General features: G+C 33.9%; 1 protein-coding gene, 1 long non-coding RNA gene and 1 other non-coding gene across 4 annotated transcripts in view; 2 read left to right on the top strand and 1 right to left on the bottom strand.

Moving 5' to 3' along the window:
- LOC107461883 (uncharacterized) overlaps positions 1-4,631 on the top strand; it is a 15,564-nt gene extending 10,933 nt beyond the window's left edge. The window contains exon 7 of one of the 2 annotated variants that reach the window (XR_008002004.1): positions 4,473-4,631. This is a non-coding gene — a long non-coding RNA (uncharacterized LOC107461883). Of the gene's footprint in view, positions 1-4,463 lie in introns of both variants that reach the window. The other variant, XR_008002003.1, reaches the window with a different exon arrangement.
- On the top strand, positions 1,786-3,314 carry LOC127741085 (arogenate dehydratase 3, chloroplastic-like). The gene has a single exon (XM_052252579.1). The coding sequence runs from the start codon at positions 1,939-1,941 to the stop codon at positions 3,223-3,225; it is 1,287 nt and encodes a 428-aa protein (XP_052108539.1). The 5' UTR covers positions 1,786-1,938; the 3' UTR covers positions 3,226-3,314.
- A 15,685-nt stretch (positions 4,632-20,316) lies between the features above and the next one.
- On the bottom strand, positions 20,317-20,397 carry TRNAL-AAG (transfer RNA leucine (anticodon AAG)). Its single transcript has one exon. It is a non-coding gene; the product is annotated as a tRNA-Leu (tRNA).
- Positions 20,398-22,693: the final 2,296 nt, after the last annotated feature.

Genomic DNA, 22,693 nt, shown 5'->3' with positions numbered 1-22,693 from the left:
TATATAATCTTATCATGAATACTATTTTTAAATGAGAAAAATAAATAAAATAAAAAGTTTAGCTACACGATATATGTTAATGTTATTAATTTAATTTTTTATAAAATTAAAAATTTAAGTTTTTAATATATTTATAAATTTAATTTTGATGTATTGATAGTATAAAATAGTTTTACACGTGCATCCAATTATATAATGTCAGTAAAAATAACTATTTTTTACATTGACCACGTGAATGGTCATCTAAAAAAACGGATATGATTGCATAACTGTGTAAAACACTTTATACTGTAAGTGCATCAAAATTAAACTCTATATTTATTTTATATTTATTAAAGTAACAAAATTTACAAAATTATTAATAATTATTTTAATATATATGGGTTTTACTAAATTCTAAAATGAATAAGTTAAGATTATAATTATATATTTTTTAAAGTTTTTTTATGCATTCAATATATTAAAAATAAATAAAAAATATATTTTCAAATTTTCAACAAAATATTTTATTTTATAATATCTTTAAAAATGTGTCGTTAAAAGTTAAAAACGCATCTTATCAAAATACATTTTATTATCCATTTCTTAATTATTGTACTTACTTTAGCTTAATATCTTATTTAGTTAAAATTAAGTTCATTACCAGGAGTCCAGGACTATAATTACCCTCTATATTATTGTTACATTCTTGTTCCTTCAATTTGTCATTCAATAGCACGGTATTCTTATTTGTTTTGCGTCTGCAATAATTTATTTTGTTTGAATAAATGTGTAGAAATACTAATAACTATTTTAAAGCCACTAAACAAATGATTTGACTCTCTAGAGTGTATCAAATCAAACCCATCTAAGTATTAACCTTTCTATCAAAACTCTGTTCTAAATCCATCAGTTTTTTTTGTCCCCACCACATCCAACCAGGTAAGCAAATGTGTAATTCATTTTCTTTATATATATATNTAAGCCTCCCATCAAAATAATTATATACACAGCATATACAAATATTATTTTTTAATTTAGTCAAACAATAGGTTGACAGCAAGTTATTTATTTTCTCCTTTTAGAAAAGTCACAACTTTAAACACAATGTTTGGCCAGATAAACGTTTCTCAAAGAAGAAATTAGAGTAAGTAATAATTATGGTGCATAAGAAATTAAGAAATTATATTGATGCATATTTTGGTCATTCCGATACATCTTTATATCAATGAATGGTATAATTAATTAATTAATTTTTTTCTTAATGTTATCTGAATTATTTTTTTATTAATTTAATATTAATAATAATTAATTATAATAAAAGTACATAAAGAGTACATAAAATTAATCATAAAATATTTTTTTAGTTTTTTGTTTTCATTTATTTTAAACTTTTTAAATAAAACAAAACAAAAAATTAATAAAAAATATTTTATAATTAATTTTATATACTCTATATGTTTTTACTATAATAATTACTATCAATATTAAATTAATAAAAAATAATCTAAATAACACTTAATTTATAAATCTATAAAAAAATCAAAACGATTGTATATAAAGAAGTTAGATTGTGTTCATTAACTCATAATCTCATATATTAAGATTATATAAAACCATAAACGTGATAAAATGGAAAAAATTTAAATATACGTATCTACTATCTAGCAAGTAAAGAGAGAAAGAAATAAAATAATAAAATATTGCAGTGTGGGAGGGGTAAGAGAGGTATAGAAAATAGGAGGGTAGGTGTGAGATTGACCAAGCGACCTGAAAAATACCATCTTCCTCCTAACACTTGCTACGCAATTTCTCTAACAACTCGCTCTACCAATATTTAAGCCCCTTACCCACCCCACCATTCTTTTCTCAGCTTGTCGTTCCATTTTCTAGAGAAAACACAAACCCCCTAATTGACCTTCAATTTCTATCTCATTTTAATTTCAATTTTATTTCGACATGACCACCCTAACGCAGCCACCTTCTAATACTGTCAGTCTCAACTACCTCCTAAAACAGCGTTCCAAATGGGCCGGCCCGAACCGCGTTAAATGCGTTTATGCCTTCGAACCCACCAGCTTCGGAATCGGCTCCAACCGAGTTGACTGGCAGAGCTCCTGCGCCATTTTATCCAGCAAAGTCTTCTCGGAGGAAAAATCTTCTTCTTCCTCTAATTCCACCGGAAACAACAACTCTGCTGCTGATAACATCGCCGCTGTTAACGGCCACAAAACAGCTGTTACGGACCTTAATCTCGTCCCGATTAACGGCAGCGGAGACAACGCTAAGTCGCTGCCTCCCAAGCCGCTAACGATTTCTGACCTCTCGCCGGCTCCGATGCACGGTTCGCAGCTTCGCGTGGCATACCAGGGCGTTCCTGGCGCATACTCCGAGGCCGCCGCTGGAAAAGCTTACCCTAAGTGTGAGGCCATACCTTGCGACCAGTTCGAGGTGGCGTTCCAGGCAGTGGAGCTCTGGATTGCCGACCGCGCTGTACTCCCAGTTGAAAACTCCCTTGGCGGATCGATCCACCGGAACTACGATCTCCTCCTCCGCCACCGCCTTCACATCGTTGGCGAGGTACAGCTCCCTGTCCACCACTGCCTCCTCGCTCTCCCCGGCGTACGAAAGGAGTACCTCAGCCGCGTAATCTCGCACCCTCAAGCTCTAGCTCAGTGTGAGCACACTCTCACAAAGCTCGGCCTCAACGTGGTTCGCGAGGCTGTCGACGACACCGCGGGTGCTGCAGAGTTCGTGGCAGTCAACTGCCTCCGCGACACGGCGGCAATTGCGAGCGCTCGCGCGGCAGAGCTGTATGGACTCCAAGTTTTAGCGGACGGGATCCAAGACGACCCGAGCAACGTAACCCGATTCGTGATGCTAGCACGAGAACCGATAATTCCTCGTACGGACAGGCCGTTCAAGACAAGCATTGTTTTTGCGCACGATAAGGGCACTTCGGTACTTTTCAAGGTGCTATCGGCGTTCGCCTTCAGAAACATAAGCTTGACGAAGATCGAGTCGCGGCCACACAGGAACCGTCCGATAAGGCTCGTGGATGATGCGAACGTTGGAACGGCGAAGCACTTTGAGTATCTATTCTACGTTGATTTTGAGGCGTCTATGGCGGATGTTAGGGCTCAGAATGCCTTGGCAGAGGTGCAGGAATTCACCTCTTTCTTGAGAGTCTTGGGTAGTTATCCTATGGACATGACTCCTTGGACACCCTCTTCGAGAGGAAATTAGCGTTTTTTTAATTAATTAATTATTTTGTAATTTTGAGTTTTCTGAATATAAACATAAAATAATTACTTTATTATTTTGATTCTCTTTTATAGTGGAGTGTATTTATGTTCCTAAACTTATTTATTTTTTTAAATTAAGTTTGAAAAATTTTAAAATATACGGAATTTTGGTGTGAAGAATGACTTTGATTCTTCTACGAATAATTTGTATTTATTGTGCGTATGTATGATGTAAAATAATTTTATATTTGTATCTTGTTATATAATATTATATTAATAAAAATAATTTATTTTATATTAAATATATAAATAATTATATAAAAAGATAAATATAATTATACAATTGTATCATTTTATATTTTATAGTGTATCTAAATCTTACTCTATAATGAAATGCCATTATACTTCAAGGTTTTGTGTTGGGGTAGTTATTTGGTGTTTTTTACATGAAAATAGAAAAGAAAAGAGGAGAAAAGTGTAGATAATAATGGAGTATTTTTGGGATAACTTCTTGGAACTGTGTGTAGACACTCGTTTACTCTTTTGTGCCCCGGCATCACTGCATGTGCGTTTCTTAAATTTTAAGCTTGTCATTTTTTATCTCTTTTTGCCATTTGTCTGAACTCTGAACTTGCTAATAATACCTATTTCATTGTAGCTAATTTACTAAAATAAATAAATAAATAATATTTAATAAATTTTAAATATTTTATTTTTTATGCTTTAAAAATAAGTTAGATAATTTAAATACTGCAATAAAAAATACCATAAAATTAATCTCCGTATGTATTCCAAATTTCCAATCCTAATAAGTGTGAAGGTGAAATACTAGCGTATTCAATAAGAAAAAGCTAGTTTATATTCAATTTTGGGGACGGAAAACGTAATTATTTTACAAAATATCTTGTAACACTGCAAATACTTTTCCTTGAAGCAAATTGATACCGAAACGTACCCATCAAATATCTTTTAAATATTTATCTTACAAGGGAACTAATATTAATTAATTCTTTATTCTTTTATACTAGTCCCCATCATTTTCCATAATTTAATGGAATTAGTATAGTATTTTGGCGAAACTACCTACCACTACCCTAAATATTTGTTAATTATAAGCTCACAACTAGCACCGTTGTCAGATTAGTATATTAGCTAGTGGAACCAACAAAAAAAAACATTAGATTTTGATATTGCCCGAACTGCCCCTTTATTTCGGTACATCATTTTGTAATTTACCAGTTTATGCAGCAAACTAGGTAGGCATTGGGCCACAAGCACCACAACTTGCACTCACGAAAATAAAGCCTAAGAATTCAAGGAACCAACCTCTGCCTCAATGCTCACCAACCCGAACTTGTGGAGTGCCTCAATTCACATTTCAAGATTGGTTGCTGCAGCTGAGATATAGTTGAGATGATTTTTTAATATATTATATTTGAGTTTGAATTTTAATAATATTAACTAATGAATAATTTTTTTTAAAATTGTCGAATACTCTAATATGTGAGTAAATAATATATTTATATTTATGATGTAATATCTAAAATTAAAAGTTGTTAAAAGCAAAAGACAAAGTCAAAACTTAGAATGCACCCTCACCAAATCTTGTCCGGGTTGGTCATATTGTCTGTTTCCTCCATTGTGGACCAACCAATTAAATGTTTTATTATAATCTACACTTTTCAAAAACTATTTTTTAATCCAACATGCCTTAATTGAACTCATCAACCCGGAAATCAAAATAAGAAAAAAAATAAAATAGAGGAACGACTTTTTTTTAGTAACGTAAATAATAAATTAAAAAATAATTTTAATTTTAAAATTTAAATTTTAAATTAATTAGATTTATTTATATTTAGTGGATCTTGAATATAGCTCATTATTTATATTGTTCACAATCTTTTTTATTTATTTATCAAAAATTATATACAACGTAAATAGTGGACTGCACTTTCAGTCCACATAAAGTGAAAAAAAAAACACAGTCCATCACAAATTATCCTCCAAAAAACTCTACTTTCACCTTTTACACTTTAACCATTCACCAACCCTTTTACTATCGCATATCCCCTCCCAAATCTCATTGCGTCGTCGGTCTCTCCCTCACCAGTCAGCCTCAGTGCCACCGAGTTTCTTCTCCATCAAGCTATCATACCTAGTAAAATGAACATCCAACAAATTTTCTTGTATCTACCTAAATCTAATCCAAATTAAATAAACATCCACTTTAGAATGAACTAACCATTTACATCTCTAGTAAAATAAACATTCAGCAAATATTATTGTATCTACTTAAATCTAATCCAAACTAAATAAATATCCACTTTAGAATGAAAATAACCATCTACATATTTAGTAAAATGAATAACAATTCATCTAATTAACCTAAAGAATAAAAGTCACATCCGGAAAAAAAGGAAGAAGAGGAAGAGGAGGAGGAGGAGCATCATGGCAGCGGAGGGAGGACGGTGATGAGACAGCATCAGCGCCATCCAAGGATCGCGAGGCAGCAGCAACGGTGCCCGTGAAATGCGAAACAACAGTGGTGCATGGAGAACGCGTGCGATAGCATCACTCACGTGGCAGTAACTGACAGCGGTAACCTGGACGATAGAACAATCGGATTGATGGCTCCATCGATGGTTCACTCTCCAGTGGCTTTTATTGGAAATTATAGTGCCTCAGAACGACAAATCGATACGATGCAACAGCAACTTTACGAGAGGATGGCGCGACACCGCAGCAACGCCGCCAGAGAAGAATGATGCGAAAATAGCAACAGCAGCACAAAGAAGTAGCAACAGCCCAATACAGCTTCAACAATCGGTGAGGACGCACTGCGGAGGTGCGAAAAGGCGCGTTAGGCTGAGCGACAGAAGAGGAGGAGTGTCGGGCTAATATTTGTGTGAGTGGTGGAGGAAGAGGAGGAGAGTTGAGATTGAATAAAGACGTAGTGTCACGGTATGTTAAAAAATTACGTTATTTAATTTTAATTATTCAAATTCAAATTCTAATTTTATAATTAATTTGAAATTAATTAATTTTTTAAATGGTTATTTACGTTGTTTAGTTTTTGTATTGTCTTTGTATGCTTTCTCAACCAAATATATTTATTAACTATGCTCTAACATCAATATAATAGGAACATACTAGGTACATAATAGAATAGGAACATACTAGTGCATGTATCTATGTTTCGCAGGGACATACAAAAAACAAAATATTACAAAATGACAGAAATTAATTTGGTTATGGATAAAAGAATAGTGATAAACTTGTATATGGATGCATGGTGTGTTGTCCACAAATGTGGACCTGCATTGATCAGAGATCTGTAAAATGCAGGTAACGTTTTGCAGGCGTTGAAATAAAAATTTGCAGGTCGCAGGCTGCAATTGGGCTGAGAAGGGAACCAGCAAGCGAAACATACCCTGTATGTCGACAGGAGCAAGTGTTGATCAACATGGGACTGCGCAAAACGCAGGCTGCGTTTGTCAGCATAGCAGAGCCAAACGGAGGTTGTGTTTTGCAGGCTTCCAAGCTGCATGCGCACCACGTGTTGTCGAAGGGTGTTCGCCTTGGTCCTTAAAAGCGAAAACGCAAATAGGAAGGGGACCAAAGTAAAAAATGAGTTACTAAAGCAAAGTGAGAAAGGGTTGAAGGAGAGTGAGGAAGCAAGAGTTACAGTAAAAAAGCAAAGTGTTGTTGAAGAAGAAGTGTACCGAAAAAAATGGTGCGTGATTTTTCCAAAACAGAAGAACATATTATTGAGTATTTGGACCATCCTCAATTTGTAAGTAATTTTTTTTAATATTTAACAATAAATATATATATTTAGTTGAACTTTATTTATTTGTGTTGTAATTAGTAGTATTGTGGTTATTAATTTTTTTTATATATATTATGTTGTTATTTATTTCTCATTACGGTTTAATTTTTTTAATACTGTTATTATATTATATTATTATTATCGTTATTATTAACAGTATTATTAGGGTTTATTATTGCTACTGTAATTATACTATACTATTATTATTAGTAATGTTGTCATTATTATTATTATTATTATTATTATTATTATTATTATTATTATTATTATTATTGTTGTTGTTGTTGTTGTTATTGTTGTTGTTGTTGTTGTTGTTGTTGTTGTTGTTGTTTATTGTTAATTTTTTTCGCAGGCTATCAGGAATTTGTTGTTCAGAAAATTAGATCCGTTAGAGATTTTTAATGAAGTAGTTGCAGCTTCACTAGCACTGATTGGGTATCAACATGTTTTACGAGTAGGCGAACTTAGAGGTCATTCTGCACTACTGAGTGCTTTGGTCGAAAGATGGAGGTCGGAGACCCATACATTTCATCTTCCAGTCGGTGAGGTGACAGTGACATTGGAAGATGTTTTATATATTCTTGACCTCCCGGTTAATAGGGAGCCCGTTACTGGTAGATCAGATAGTAGTCACCAGTTTTTGGTGGAGAACTACATCACAGGTCGGGAGCCTGGTCCGCAGGATCATGTATTGGGTAAGGTTAGTATACCCTGGGTCCGGCGGTGCAGAGATACCGAGCCGTGTGACATTCAGGAGTCTATTGAGCGTTACGTCTGGGCGCACATTTTCTGCATGCTCGGAACGGTTGTATTTCCGGATAAGTCGACCACTTCGTTGAACTCGAAGTTTCTACCGCTATTTCGGGATTTCTACCGGATTTCAGCATACAGTTGGGGGGCAGCCAGTCTGGCACACCTATATAGATCGTTGTGTCGTGCATCACGATACAACTGCAAAGAGATGGACGGCCCACCGATACTTCTTTTTGTTTGGGCATGGGAGCGTATGCCATTCCTGACACCTATACCCCGCGATCAGCTCGTCGATGTTAGTATTCAACTCGCACAACGGTATTGGTTTTTATTGTTATTGTTATTGTTATCGTTGTTATTATTATTATTATTATTATTATTATTATTATTATTATTATTATTATTATTATTAGGTTTAATTACTCTGTTGGTCCCTATAGTTTCACGAAATTTTCAATTAGGTCCCTATACTTTTTTTCCTTTCAATTGGGTCCCTATACGTTAATTTTTTTTTCAATTTAGTCCTTATTAATGTTAAACGTCAAAAAAATGTTAGTGAATTGTGAAATTACTTGTATACCCTTAGGGACCCAATTGAAAAGAAAAAAGTATAGGGACCTAATTGAAAATTTCGCTACAACTATAAATATTCAATGAAAGATATTCCTATAATCCCTATTCAATGATTCTACAACAAAAAAGATATTTCTATAATCCTTTTTATTTTGTCACTATCATTTTTTTGCTTGTTTATATATAAATTATACCAAAAATATTTTTCTTTTTTTTTAACTTTCAAAATATCTTATCTTAAGAACATACTAAAAAAAGGATTGGATAAAATGAAACAGAAATAATAGTAATAAATATATATAAAATGAATTGTCTATATATATATATATAATGAATTGTCAAAATTATCCCAAAAAATATAACAAATCAAATTTTATACAAAGAATTTATTAACGTAACTTTTTCTAAAGAAAGAATTATATATTAGACAGAAGAGTATGTTCTCATTGTTTTGGACTCCACATGTTACTGATGCTTTAGCTCTCACTTTCTTCAAGTACTAGATACCTGCTCCAATTTCAAATGCCACAGCAATCGAAATGTCAGTTATTGTTTCTGCAGACACAACACATTACCCTCATTTTCAACTTGAAAAAGTTTGCTATGAACAATAATCAATACACCACTTCAATTGGCAGTAACAACCTGCAATTACATGTGCCCTCGTATTGTGCTGTGCAACATTATAATCTATAAAATAACATACAAAATACAATTATTCAACATTATAATCTGTAAAATAATATACACTTTTTAAGAACATCAAGATTTTTTTGTTTGAGAAATAATATCAAATCTTGGTTTGAATCTTTATATGTATTTTCACAAAGATAATCTGACTTGTTTTCTTTGAAAAACAAAAAAGAGAGAACTGTTTGCACTTAAAATGAGTAGCCATCCAATAAGCACGGCCATGATCTAACAAGTGAATTCACATTGGATTCAAAGAAATAAAAAAAATGTAAGTAAAGTGTAACTATTGGAAGCATATGCACAAAGTATCAAAGGAAGAATTAAAAATACTCATACTAAGAAGCAAGCTAGATATGAAGAGTCAAAACATAGTTGAGCTATCCTCAACATCTTTAGAAGCCATCCTTATATAAGGGTTTCTAACACGTAATTTAAATTTTCCATTGCTTCCCCCTTCAATCCCATCAACTAAGTATCTAGGAACTTCAGGATCAAAGACAATATTCCAATCAACAAAATAGCAAAAGCCACTACAACCCTCTTGACTCCTGGAAGATCTCTCAAAATGCCTTCCACAGTCGCACATGTCATACCTCCAATTATGAATAATAATCATACACACTAACTACATTGAAAGTAGAATTGGATAGTGTTTTCAAGACCAAAAAAGATGAAGCTGAAGAACATATTAAAGTATTATATGTTGCAGGTTTAAATGGATTATAATTAGTACAAATGATTGCAAATTATCAGCAGCTAAAGCAATAATAATTTCAAATACAGACCTTAATTAACTGCCGTGACCCAACACAGTAATAAATCCGAACAAGAACAAGAGGGATCAAATGATCAACCAAATTAGTTACTTGTAAGCAACCGATCAAACTTAAAAAATAAATAAATAAGATGTTGTATCAAGATCCATGGACACTGACACTAGTTAAGATTTCTAAAATGAAAATGTGTAAACCCAAGAACTCAAATTTTCTTGGCTCAAATACTCTTTGAAAGATACGAGTGCAATATAATACATCCTTAATTTTGAAGAATCCATGGATCATAGCCATCAACAAAATTTAGAATATAATTTGAGAAACAAACAGAAGTTGCAAACAATTAAGTAAAAATGAAACTAAACTACAAATTCACACAACTTAAGAATTTACAACTTGAGAGACATAAACTGAAAACAACTAAAAAAATTGAAAAAAAAATAACACAATATGAATAGAACACCCCTAAAACATTTAGCTTCTCCTTATTCCCAATCTCAGTCAATCAATTCTTCCTCAAAAACCAAGAGATTAAAATGGGACACCAAGATGAAGAAGAAAGGTTGGAATATTATCATATCTAAAATATCATTAACTATGTTGATGAATTAACTGGCTACACAGAAGATAAGAAAATATAACAAACACCACAAGTAAAGAGCTATCACAGCTAATTCTTAAATACTTGATATTAGTTCTTTGAAGATCTCACCTGTTCTCTGACCCATCAGCCAAATAAGCTCCATAACTCTCCACTGAACCTGAGATTAGAATAGGGCGTTTCTTGAAGATTCTACCATCAGCATCGACACCCGAAGAGCAGAACAGCAAGGTGAGGTGCGGTTAGGCGAGGCGTAGTGTGGCAACGCGATGCGCGGCACGGCAATCCATGGCGAGGGAACGCAACGGAAGCGACACACCACCAACGCGAAGCAGAGCAGAGTAGACACTAGGGTTCTCCATTTTTAGTACAAAATGCTAAGGGTTAGTTTTGGTATTTAAAAAAGATGGGGTTGAATTTAATTAGTAATTCTAATCTAATTAGGAGAATATTCTATTTTCGAACAGAATATTCCGTTATCTCAAACGATTTTGTCACGGCAAGGACTAAATTGAAAAAAAATATAACGTATAGGGACCCAATTGAAAGGAAAAAAAGTATAGGGACCTAATTGAAAATTTCGCGAAACTATAGGGACCAACAGAATAATTAAACCTTATTATTATTATTATTATTACTAATTTGACGATGTAAGTTGTAACCATTAATGTTTAATATTTTTATTCAGACGAATAATTTTTCTAATTGGCCTCTTGGTAACTAATGTACAGTTTATATGGCGGCCGTATATGGGAGTGGGAGTTTCGGATATCCTCGCTCCCCACTTGGTTATCTGCTCTACCCAGTCACTACTAGTGTCATTTGAGTGTAGAATGGCACCTGACAGGCCGAGTTAGACGACAATTCGGGATGCAACAGCTTCTACCAGGCCCGGCGTTCGACCTTGGTCGTGATCATTTCAAGCGGTTGACAGGAGCACAGAACCATGACTAGGGAGAGATTTACAGTGAATGGGTTAACAGGTGGAGATTTGACAGCTATAACACATTGCAGTTAGGCGAGGAGATTATTGACTTCCATCCTCTCCTAGTGTACTACGAGTGGTACACACAGCAGTATGGGATGCACCTGTGACTGTCAGATAGAGTTTTAGGTGAAGAGGTTGGCGCCAATGAACCACAACAGCAACAGGAAGAACCAGCTAACCCTCAGGAGCAAGTCTCGCCTCATGAGCAGCAGGAACATGTATTATTATTAATTACTAGTATTATGATGTTTATTATCAACGTTTAGGGTTATAAATTGTTATCAGTAATTACTATTAATTGTATTTAATTATTAATTAAGTGCCGCCATATGAGCACCACTATCAGGTCCCGACATATGAGCACCAGGTTCAGATGCCGGCATATGCCCAGCAATTTCAGGATCCAGCATATGCCCAGCAGTTTCAGGATCCGGCATATGCCCATCAGGTTCAGCATCCGGCATATGCCCAGCAGTGGCTGGCATATCAGCACAGGCAGCATATATACCGGAAACACAGTCGCCTCAGGCACCTGAGTCCTACATACCAAAGCTGGTAATTCCAGCCGAGGGTCACTTTAGTCCGTTGGGTGGATCTGACACCATCAACTTCTCTCAGGTCCTGAGAGATATAGATTTTCTATCCCCGCCGCCACCGCAGGAAGGGCCTACTACATCTCAGCATTCTGGTGGTCGTCGAGCCACTTCAGGTCATGCCGGTGACTTCGACTTTGATGATCCGATGGGACATGTAGATCCGTCCGGTCCTTCCGCACTACCACGTGGCCAGTTGTTTGATTTGAATGAGTACCCGCAGCAGGAAGAGGGAGACTTGGGATACGACTTACAGCACTAGTATGATCTTGGTGGAGCGAGTGCTCCGAGGATGAGTGGCTCCAGTTTGTATGACACTGGTGGTGCGAGCATGACAGATTTCGGTGGTCTTAACGTTGGCAGTGGGCTGGACACCGGTGTGTCTCAGGGTCATCCATATAACTTACGGACACAGACTGCGCCTCCGGACAAATACACCCCATATTTGTATGCGAAGAAGGTGCCGAGGAAGTAGTCTGTTGCAGTTGATATTGTATTTAACGTTGTTTTCAGATTTGTATTCAGTGTCTTATCTTATATTTAGATGATTGTGTTCAGTTTTATTATTATGACATATTTAGCTTTGTTCCTGTGTAACTCTGTTTGGATCGAAAATGTTTGTTCTCTAAAAAATTAAATAACGAGGTTAAAAAATTTATTTATTATAAATTGTTAAATAAGTTAAAGTAAATGACGAGGTTACAAAAAAAGTAACATATAATTATGAAGTAGGTCATAACAAAGTTACATTGAAAAGCTTAACGACTAGTGACCTCCAGTGGAGCTTGGACCTGCGTGCTGAGGACATCGGCAGCGGCTATGTCCCTCGCGTCCACATATAGTGCACCGGCAAGGACCACGCATATTACGCGAATCCATCTCATTCAAGTAGCGGGTTGACTTCGGTCTTCCTTTCGTCACGCGCTTCAATGTTCAGTTGGTGATCACCTTCGCTCCTTTGTATCTATCCCACGTAGAGGGGTCACCCATCGGAACAAACTCGCCTCTATTCACCTTCCGGATTTCAGACATCTTGTACACATCGTGCACATACACTTGCCAATGAAGACGCTGGTTGGCGCAACATGCAAGCACGTGGCGACATGAAAGTCGCTCGACTTGGAAATGGCCACAGTCGCAGTGTCATTGTGCAAGGTTAACAGTGTAAATGATACCATCTTGCATTTCGCGAACCTCAAACACCTCGTTGCGCCTGTCGAACCGGTTGACCACAATATTTCCTGCACGTCGAAAGCTTTCTTCAACTCTCTTCGTTGCAAATTTTGAATACGTGAATCCATTGCGGAGACGCTCATAAGCCTCGGTACTCTTCCGAGTGAACAACTCAATTCAGCCGATAGAAAGTTAACCGGACAAGGGCAGTCACAAGAAGGTTGCGTGCACCCTTCATGACAGAATTTATGCACTCTACTAAGTTTGTCGTCATATATCCCCAACGATGACCACCATCAAATACCAACACGCATCTCTCAACACCGATCTCATCGCACCATTAAGTATATGCCTCACCCTGCTCTTTAATCCTTTGATAGTTTTTGTTGTACTCCTGCTCCGTCCTAGAATAGCCTGTTGAACAAACCATTTAATTATAAGCAGATGCCACAAATTTACTATGAATAGAACCATAACAGCGAGTTGAAATACCTGTGTTCACCACGAGTTTATGAAAATATGGAGCCTTGAACCTCCTTAAGAAGTTGGACCCGATATGCCTGATGTAGTACATGTGCCACGCCCTTGGTGGTGACCATGCACCGTTACTGCGAGCTATTGCAGCGTCGATGGAGGTATGGCGGTCAGAAATAATACCCACACCATCAATGGTAACAACATATCTCCGCAAATTGGTTAGAAAAAACTCCCATGCGTCTGCCGGCTTGCCCTCGACTATCACAAACGCAATAGGCACAATGTTTTGATTCTCATCTTGTGCAACTGCTACCAAAAATGCACCTTTATATTTTTCGTACAGGTGCATGCCATCAACTTGCACCAGTGGCTTGCAGTGTCTAAATGCTACAATACACGAATAGAAGCTCCAAAAAATACGGTGCAGAACTCTTACACCTTGAACCTCCTCATTCTCACGGTAAACGGGGAGCTATTTTTATTTGAACATGAGACCTTGGCATCTTCACCGTCATTGCTTTCAACCATACTGGCAGAGTCTGGTAAGAAACTTTCCAATCACCAAAAACCTTGGCAACAGCTTTCTGCTTTGCCAACAAAGCCTTGCGGTAACTCACAGTGTAGTTGAACCTAAATTGAACTTCTGCAATAACAGACTTCACCTTTAACGAGGGGTCTGATTCGACCAACGGCCTAATGGCATCTGCAATTGTGTCCGAGTCCAACTTGGCATGATCTTGTGAAATCGTGCCCACACTGCACGTGTTCTTGCCATTGTATCTCTGATCTCCCAACAAGCTTTCTTTCGAATCAAGCTAGATCGGATAAGCCAATCGCACCATGCACCATACCCCTTGCATTTCGCATAGAATGTCTGCGGCTCAGCCTCATACATAGTGTAATCAACACCTCTAGAGATAGTGTAGCTTTTGATTGCAGATATCACCGACTCTCTCGAACCAAATTCCATTCTAACACTAAACTCGCCATCTTCCACCGCAACGTTGCCTTCACCTACGACATGCGCACCACCATTAGTCAGACGAGGCAAATAAAATAAACACTATAGAAAACTTGAGTTAATAATCATAACATACCCGTATTTGCAAACTTAGGAAATTCTGGGGCATGCATGGCTTCGAGATCTAGAGTCCGCATAAAAGACAGAACACCAAACAGGTGCTGGCTTACAATCGCATTCGCTTCATTTTGCACCTTCGAATTGCCTGCCAAGTCACCGTCATCGTTTTCGTCATCGACTTTATAGTTAGCTTCGAACTCTTCTTTACTGTTATTATTATCTTCTTTCCAATGTATATCCCCGAGCTCATTAACATTGACCTCCTTGCCGACCGCATCCAACGCTGACTGCTGTTCAAACTCAACGTACAGCTCTATCATCGGCACGTGAAATTGGGTTTGTTGATAAATACAGAACATCTGTTGCATACTGGCATCGTCAGTGATGGGCATTAATTGAAACTGTATTAGCCCACCAAATACTTGCATAGAACTTCTGTATAAAAGGTTGCTCACCCTTTTCAAAATGTGGCTTTGAATGTTATTACAAAACCCATTTTGCAACTCAACAAAACTCATGTCACATGGAATAGCAAATGACAACGGACATTCATAAACAAAAGTCACTCCTTCATGTGTGTTTGGTATAACTTCACCGTTATAATATACTTGCAAATTTGCAATATTTTCGATAACTTTAACTTCACCTAATCCGATTTTTTTGCCACACCTAACTGCCAAAAAAACTAAGAACTACAACATATGTATAAGAAAAAAGAGTATGATGAGTAGAAGTGGAGTGAGGCCATTTGGGCGAAGCTTGCTTCGTATTTATAGGCAGACCTCTTCATTAAAATATTTTTTTCACAAAACGCAGCCTGCGTTTTTCATTTCTCAAAAAATTAACCTGACACCACAAAAAACGCAACCTGCGTTTTGCATTTCCCAAAAAAAAGCTAACATACAGCACAAAACGCAAGCTGCGTTTTGTTATTACGAAAAAAATAAAAAACTAAACCCATCACAAAACGCAGACTACGTTTGGGTTAAATCACAATAAAAAAAAATTTGAAAAGCATGCAGAAAGCAGAACGTAGCCTACGTTTATTCCCTTAAAAAAAGAAAGAAAAATGAGCCAAAAGTAAAACGTAGCTTACGTTTTAAATCTAACACCGTAGCAGAGAAAAATTTGTCCATACGTCCATTACATTGAACAACACCAATCTTTATTCCATGACAAAAAAAATGAGCCACGAACCCAATACATTTTGAGACTAAAGGGATGTCAGTGATAAAAGTAAAGGAAAATAATTAAGTATAGAGTGGTATATATATAATTTACTCATTTCTAAGGTTTACTTTTAAATTCAAGGGAAACATAAGTACATAACCCTAACAGAACCCAAACCCATGTTCAATAATTCTGAGAATCACACATGTAATACCAAAACTAATGTAATCGACATAATAATGATTAAAATTGTTATACAATTCAATCATAAAGTGATGCCCATTTGCAGAAAAACAACAAGTTTATTTGAAAATATATATTAAAAAAGAATAGATAAATAGAGTAACTACATATAGATATTGCTGCATATTTAAGTGCCGTTAAAAATTTGAAAACAACAAATTACGACTGCAACTGAAATTATATCAACAAAACTCCATCTAGATACCATCTTAAGAAAAGAACTAAAGTAGTTGTTGAGATTAATAGAAAATAAAATCTGTGAATATAATCAATGTGTATATTCTAAGTTATATGAATTACAACTGACAAAAATATTTTCGAAAATGAACATGTTCCATAATTTATGTACATATTGAATTAATTATGTGTTATAAAAAAAATCATCACACAATGTGCATAAAACTTAAGTATTTTGAAAAAAAAAAAAAACAGAAAAATCATGTTACTCACTTATGATTCATACTTCATGTTCATAACATGTTAAGAAAAATCATCACACAATTATTTGTTGTTAGGGAGTAAGTTATTACATATGCGTTGCTGTGCTCATATTTTAAACCTAATTGTGAAGGATAGTTTCAATTTAGTTAAAAAAAGTGTGGAGAAAATTTATAATAGAGTGGTGTATTGGACTTCAACTAGTAAAAGACATGAAACTTTTGTGAGTTGGTGTAGTAAATTCAGGTGTTCCCTTTACCAAAAATTATCTCTTGATTGTATGATTAGATGGAATTTCACTTATGTGATGTTAGAAACTGCATGGTTGTACAGAGATGTCTTTGCTCGACTAAAACAAAAAGACTCCAATTATAAAAGTGTGCCAAGTAATGAGGAATGGAAACTTGCAAAAAAAATTCAAGTAATGAGGAATAGGAACTTGCAAAAAAAATTTGTGGTAAATTAAAACTTTTTTATAATGTGACTCGGTTATTTTCTGGAACTCAAGTTTCAACTGTCAATATTTACTTTAATAAAGTATGTGAGATACATGTTGGATTGGAAAAATAGACTGTTTCTCTTAATCCAGTTATTATTAGCATGGCATGTATGATGAAGAGAAAGTTTGATAAATATTGGGAAAAAATTCATGGCATTATGGGTGTTACTGCAATTTTAGATCCTAGGTATAAGCTTGATGTGGTTGAATATAAGTTTGTTAGGGTATGTGAAAATTCTAATGAATGTACAAGGAAAGTTGAGAGAATCAAACAGAAATGTTATGAGTTACTTCATGAATATCAAAAGAATATATCTAATTCAAGCAATATGTCAGTGGAATCTACACAAGAGCTTAGGGTTAATGCAGATGAAGATGATGATGTTGGTTATCAATTGTATATTAGACAAAAGAAGAAGAAAAAAAGTTCATTTGTGAAGACGAAATTTGATCACTATGTAGAGGAAGATGTTCATCCTTTAACTCCTGATTTTGATATATTAGCTTGGTGGAAGGTAAATAGAGTTAAGTTTCCAACTCTTCAGAAAATTGCAAGAGACATATTTGTCATTCCTGTGTCTACTGTTGCTTCTGAGTCTTCTTTTTGCACAAGTGACCGTATAATTGCTACTCATCGTGGTAGTCTTCATGAAAATACGGTAGAAGCTCTTATGTGCAATCAAAATTGGTTGTAGACAGAATATTATAAAAGAGGTTATTTATGTTTATTTTTAAGTTTTTCAATTTGTTTAGTTGTGTTAAAATTATTGTTGTATTTGATTTTTAGGTGAAAAAGCTGATTATCAAACTGCTAATGAAGATGATGATGCATTTTTTAAACTGACGGAAGAATAATGTTGCAAGAACTTGGAATTAAAAGAAATGTTTGAAGACATTTATCTTTGTTTATGTTATTTTAATTTTATTAAGAACTTGATAATTATACTATTTGTAATTTTATGTTGGATTTGTTTAGGATTTTATTGTTTTTAATTTTAATTTAAATTTAATTTTTTATTTTATTAATATAACGATATGTATGTTTGTAATTTTATGCTGAATTTCTTTAAGATTTTATTGTCTTTTATTTTAATTTGAATTTAGTTATTTATTTTTTTATTTTGTTAATATGTATAAAATTTAGAATGATTGAGTTTTATATTTATTTTTTAAAAAAATAATATTTCTGCGAATAAAGTTTGGTAGGATAAAGTTTTGTAATTTAGGGTGCGGATAGAGTTCGGGTTGAGAAATTTTTAATCCGTAAATAGAATAGGATAGAGTTTTATTAAAATTTTCTACCCGCAAATAAAATTAGAATAGAGTCCAAATCTTACCATACCCTATCCATTACTAGTTCTAATGTGTATTGAGCAAGAAGATTTGGTGAAGAAAAATCACAGTAATAAAAGATGTGTGCGTAAAATAGTATGGAGGTAAGGTTGTACTTTTATTTTATTTTGTTTATTTTTTAGACATGTATGTGGTCGTCACATTATGATATGCTTATATAGCCACAGAATTTTTATTTATTTTATTTTATTTTTTAATTACCTATAACAATAAGCTGTGGCTATAACCACGCATACGTATGCCCTATCTTAAATCTACGATCCTCTTTACTATTTTATGTTTCATTTGTCTTATTAGTTATTCCACTTCATTTTATCCCACAATAATTTATATAGAATTTGTTCCATTTCTACTCACATGTAATAAAAAGTTAAATCTTAACTCATTCTGTTTTTATCTATTTTTATAAATAAAATTAAATATTAAAATTTATATAATTGTTATTATATACGTAATATAAATTAAAATAAAAATATAATATAATATAATATTATTAATTATTTTATAAATATTACATATATTATATATTAAAATTATATATTAGGATGGATATTATTTATTATCTAAATCCGCCTCTCTGCCACGCTCAAAATTCTATCCCACTAAAAACTCACTCTCACATCAAAATAGGTCTAAACAGATAGGAGCGGAGTGAATATTCGTAGATTTGGATATATACTGTTGCTATCTCTATTTGTGGCTTAACTCTATTGATTCATATGTTACGTTTGACTCTATTGATGCATATGTAGTAACGTGAATCTTCTTTGTACAATGCTGAAAGGCATCACTATGTAAGTATGTATAATTATTGAGAATTAAATGAGACACAAAATTAAACTTTATGAAGTTTATTTGCCTGTTTAATTTGATGATGGCGTGTTCCATCAATAGATAATATAAAAATGGTTTAGTCCACTCAAATTAAAGTAAAGAAATTACTCCAACTACTAAAGTATTAACATTTTCTCCCACTATATATAGATTAATAGTAAAAATAAAGAAGAGGCTGTTAACTTTGAATAATGATAGACTAATTATCTTTATACATATATAAGAAGACATCCATATACATCAATTTCTACCCTATTCTTGAAATAATACATAAAAGAACACTTTGACGAAGAAAGTAAACCCTACAATGGGGATTAGGAATCTAACATTTATTTATATCTTAATTGTCTTATTTAAAGCAGGGATATAGAAAAATATTCAGATTGTAAATTCTACTAAATTTTCTAAGGCCGTCTTAGGAAAAGGGAAAAATGAAGAATATATATATATATATATAAGTAAAAAATTGATATTGACTTAAACTATGACATATTATCATAATTTAATTGAATGGCACCTTCTATACCACCAGTATGGAAATCTTCTTCTTCGTAATTCTTTGTTTTTCCAAATAAAAACAAATTTTTTATGGTTGTAAGAAATTTCATGAAAAGAGAGAATGGAATAAAAACTAACAATACATAAGATATCAAGTTTCTGCTTTTCATTTTTTTTAATGTTTTTTGTCCGTTTGGTGGTGTATTTAGATTTTGTCCTCAAGTTCAGACAAATTTAATATAATTTAAGAGAGCGAGTCCGTTGTTATGTTTTTTTTTTTTTGTCTATCAATAACCATATAAGCAGATAAAGGAAGCCCATTACATTTCTCGCATATTGAACAATATTGAAGTCCAAACCCTAGAGATTGTAATTGAAGAAAAGATATGGTAAAAGTGTGAAGAGTGTGTAAGTGTGTTGTATACCTAAAATTGGAGGTTGTCCAATCTACTAAAAAAAAAACCAATATTGAAGTCCAAAAAAAAAAGCAATAATGTATCTTACTTACACAAAAAAAGATGAATGTTGAGAGTGGGATTTGAACCCACGCCCTTTCGGACCAGAACCTTAATCTGGCGCCTTAGACCAACTCGGCCATCTCAACTTCGATGTTAATATTTTATATATCTTATTATTATTAAATTATCTAATGCCAACAAATTACAAACGGAATTTGATAACGTGTGCCATTGTTCTTGTCATGTTATATAAAAGAAAACACAAGTGAAATTATATTTAATCATGATAAACCTTATACAAATAATATATATAGCTGAAATGTGACCCAGCAAGGGTAGCACTAGCAAGTAATGCAGAGGCAGATGTTCACTTCTTCCTTTTCACTATTATTTAATTCGAATGTTAGTAAGAAATCATGAAATAACCATTAGTGGGTATTAGTGGGTATTTATTTAGAATATTCCCGCTTTCCGTTATAATTCCTTTCCTACCATTGGCAAAGCCAATAGTATAGTTTGATGGCACATATTTTTGGAACAAGTTATACATGTAAAAAAATCCAATGTCGGAAAAGGAAAAGTGGCCACTAGAAAAGAAGATGCTACTAAGTTAAACTAACTAGAACTACGAACTATGCTCTATTTAATGAGGATCAAATCAAGATTGAAAAATTGCAACAGCAACAATAAATGCATATAGTTTGGTTTTTGAACTCTCTTGATTTGAATTTGAAAGTCTACTTGTTAATAAAAGAGAAGAGACAATTTGGGTCAAGGCCGTACATAGATAGCACAAAAGACAGGAACACCAGTTGACTTAAGCAAGCCTTAAATAGTTGACACGTGACATGTGTGTGTATATATATATATACACACACACATGTCCCGCTTGATTATTCTGCTCCACCCGTTTGATCATCTGAACTCTGAAGAGATTCCTTGGAGTAGCTAGCTCTGCTAGTTTTATGAGATTCTTTAGGGTGAACTCTATGAAATAATTGCCACATTCTTGTCTTTGCTTTTAGGATGGGCCATCATATATATTGGGGAATCAAAGTGTTTTAAATTTCCCTTGGTAATACTATAGTAGCAATAAGTTTAGAAAGTAAAAGATGATGTTTTAATGAAGACTAATATGGCATTAGGAATTATCAGAACCTAGCTATAATTACTAGTCTCTTAATCCTAAAATCCATAATAAGATGTGGTGTTGGGGCAAATGGACAAATTAAGTTTGGTATGTATGTGTTTTCTGGCACGCATGAGTTATGAACATGACTTGCCATACTAAGATACAGCAAAAATTTCAGACTGTTTAGTCAACACAATGACTTGTCCATTATTACTATGGTACTGTTGCATTTGTATTTTAGCTATATGCCATTTCCAATTATCAAATCAAATACCAACCATAACCATAACCTCTTTGCTTCACACTTTCATGTACCACCTTATTCCCATTTCTCAAGGGAATACATCCTTGTTTTTACATCCTTTCACTTTTTCTTTGTCTTCCTCAAACAGGTTATTGTTAGTTTGACCATGGAATGAAATCCATTCACCCTTTTTTACCTTGTTTTCATAACTTTTCACTCTTTCACTAATGCTTCGTAAACTTACTTTCTTCACATAGTGCGTGGATTCAACAATGAGTCACAACTCAGAATTACTATAAAAAAATTTAACACCCACCATCCAACAGTGAATCATCAGTAACTACTCAAATAAAGTTGTCTTCATGTGAAAACAATATATAAAAACTGTTAGATGATTTGTGACATATGATTTGTGACATATTTACTAAATACTCATTTAACAATTTTTATCAATTATTTTTATATAAAGATAATTTTATGTGAATAATTTTTAATATCTATCATTTTAATCCACCGTTTCTAGTTTCTCCTAATATATTCCTTCTCTTTTTTTTTTTCTGGATGATAATATGATATATATAGTGGAATAACATCGCATTTAAAGAATAAAGAACTATATAGAGCTATCACATTATGGTTTAAGGCACGTAATGTTAACTAATCAAGCTTTAGAATAATCCAAGTCAGTTCCCAAAGGAATTGGTCTCTAACCTGTGTATTATTAAAGAATACATACATATATATATGTGTGTGTGTGTGTGCGCCGAAACTCAATTCCGACAATGGCTTCTTTTCCTTTAAATTGTTTATTACGCTTAGAGCAAGAGACAGAAAGATTTAAATCTTCCAAAAGAGGAGCAAAATCTAGGCTTCAAATCTGGCTCTAAATTAATATACACTATTGATTCCACAAATCACAATAAGACCCGCTAACTCGAAATTCCAAAGTGGAGCAACAACGTAGTAGTATGCAACAACTTTACGCAATTTCCTATACATATATAACATAACACATACACCTTGCACTCTGCGAGGGAATATTAATTGGAATCTGCCATATTTTTTA

The sequence above is a fragment of the Arachis duranensis genome, chromosome 8 (genome assembly GCF_000817695.3).
Source record: "Arachis duranensis cultivar V14167 chromosome 8, aradu.V14167.gnm2.J7QH, whole genome shotgun sequence".
Classification (NCBI taxonomy): domain Eukaryota; kingdom Viridiplantae; phylum Streptophyta; class Magnoliopsida; order Fabales; family Fabaceae; genus Arachis; species Arachis duranensis.
The sequence above is the reverse complement of the archived record's forward strand: the minus strand, read 5'-3'. Positions and strand labels throughout refer to the sequence as shown.

What these genes read in the sequence shown, in the direction of transcription:
- LOC127741085 (XM_052252579.1), top strand. Translation starts at nt 1,939, where the DNA reads ATGACCACCCTAACGCAGCCACCTTCTAATACTGTCAGTCTCAACTAC.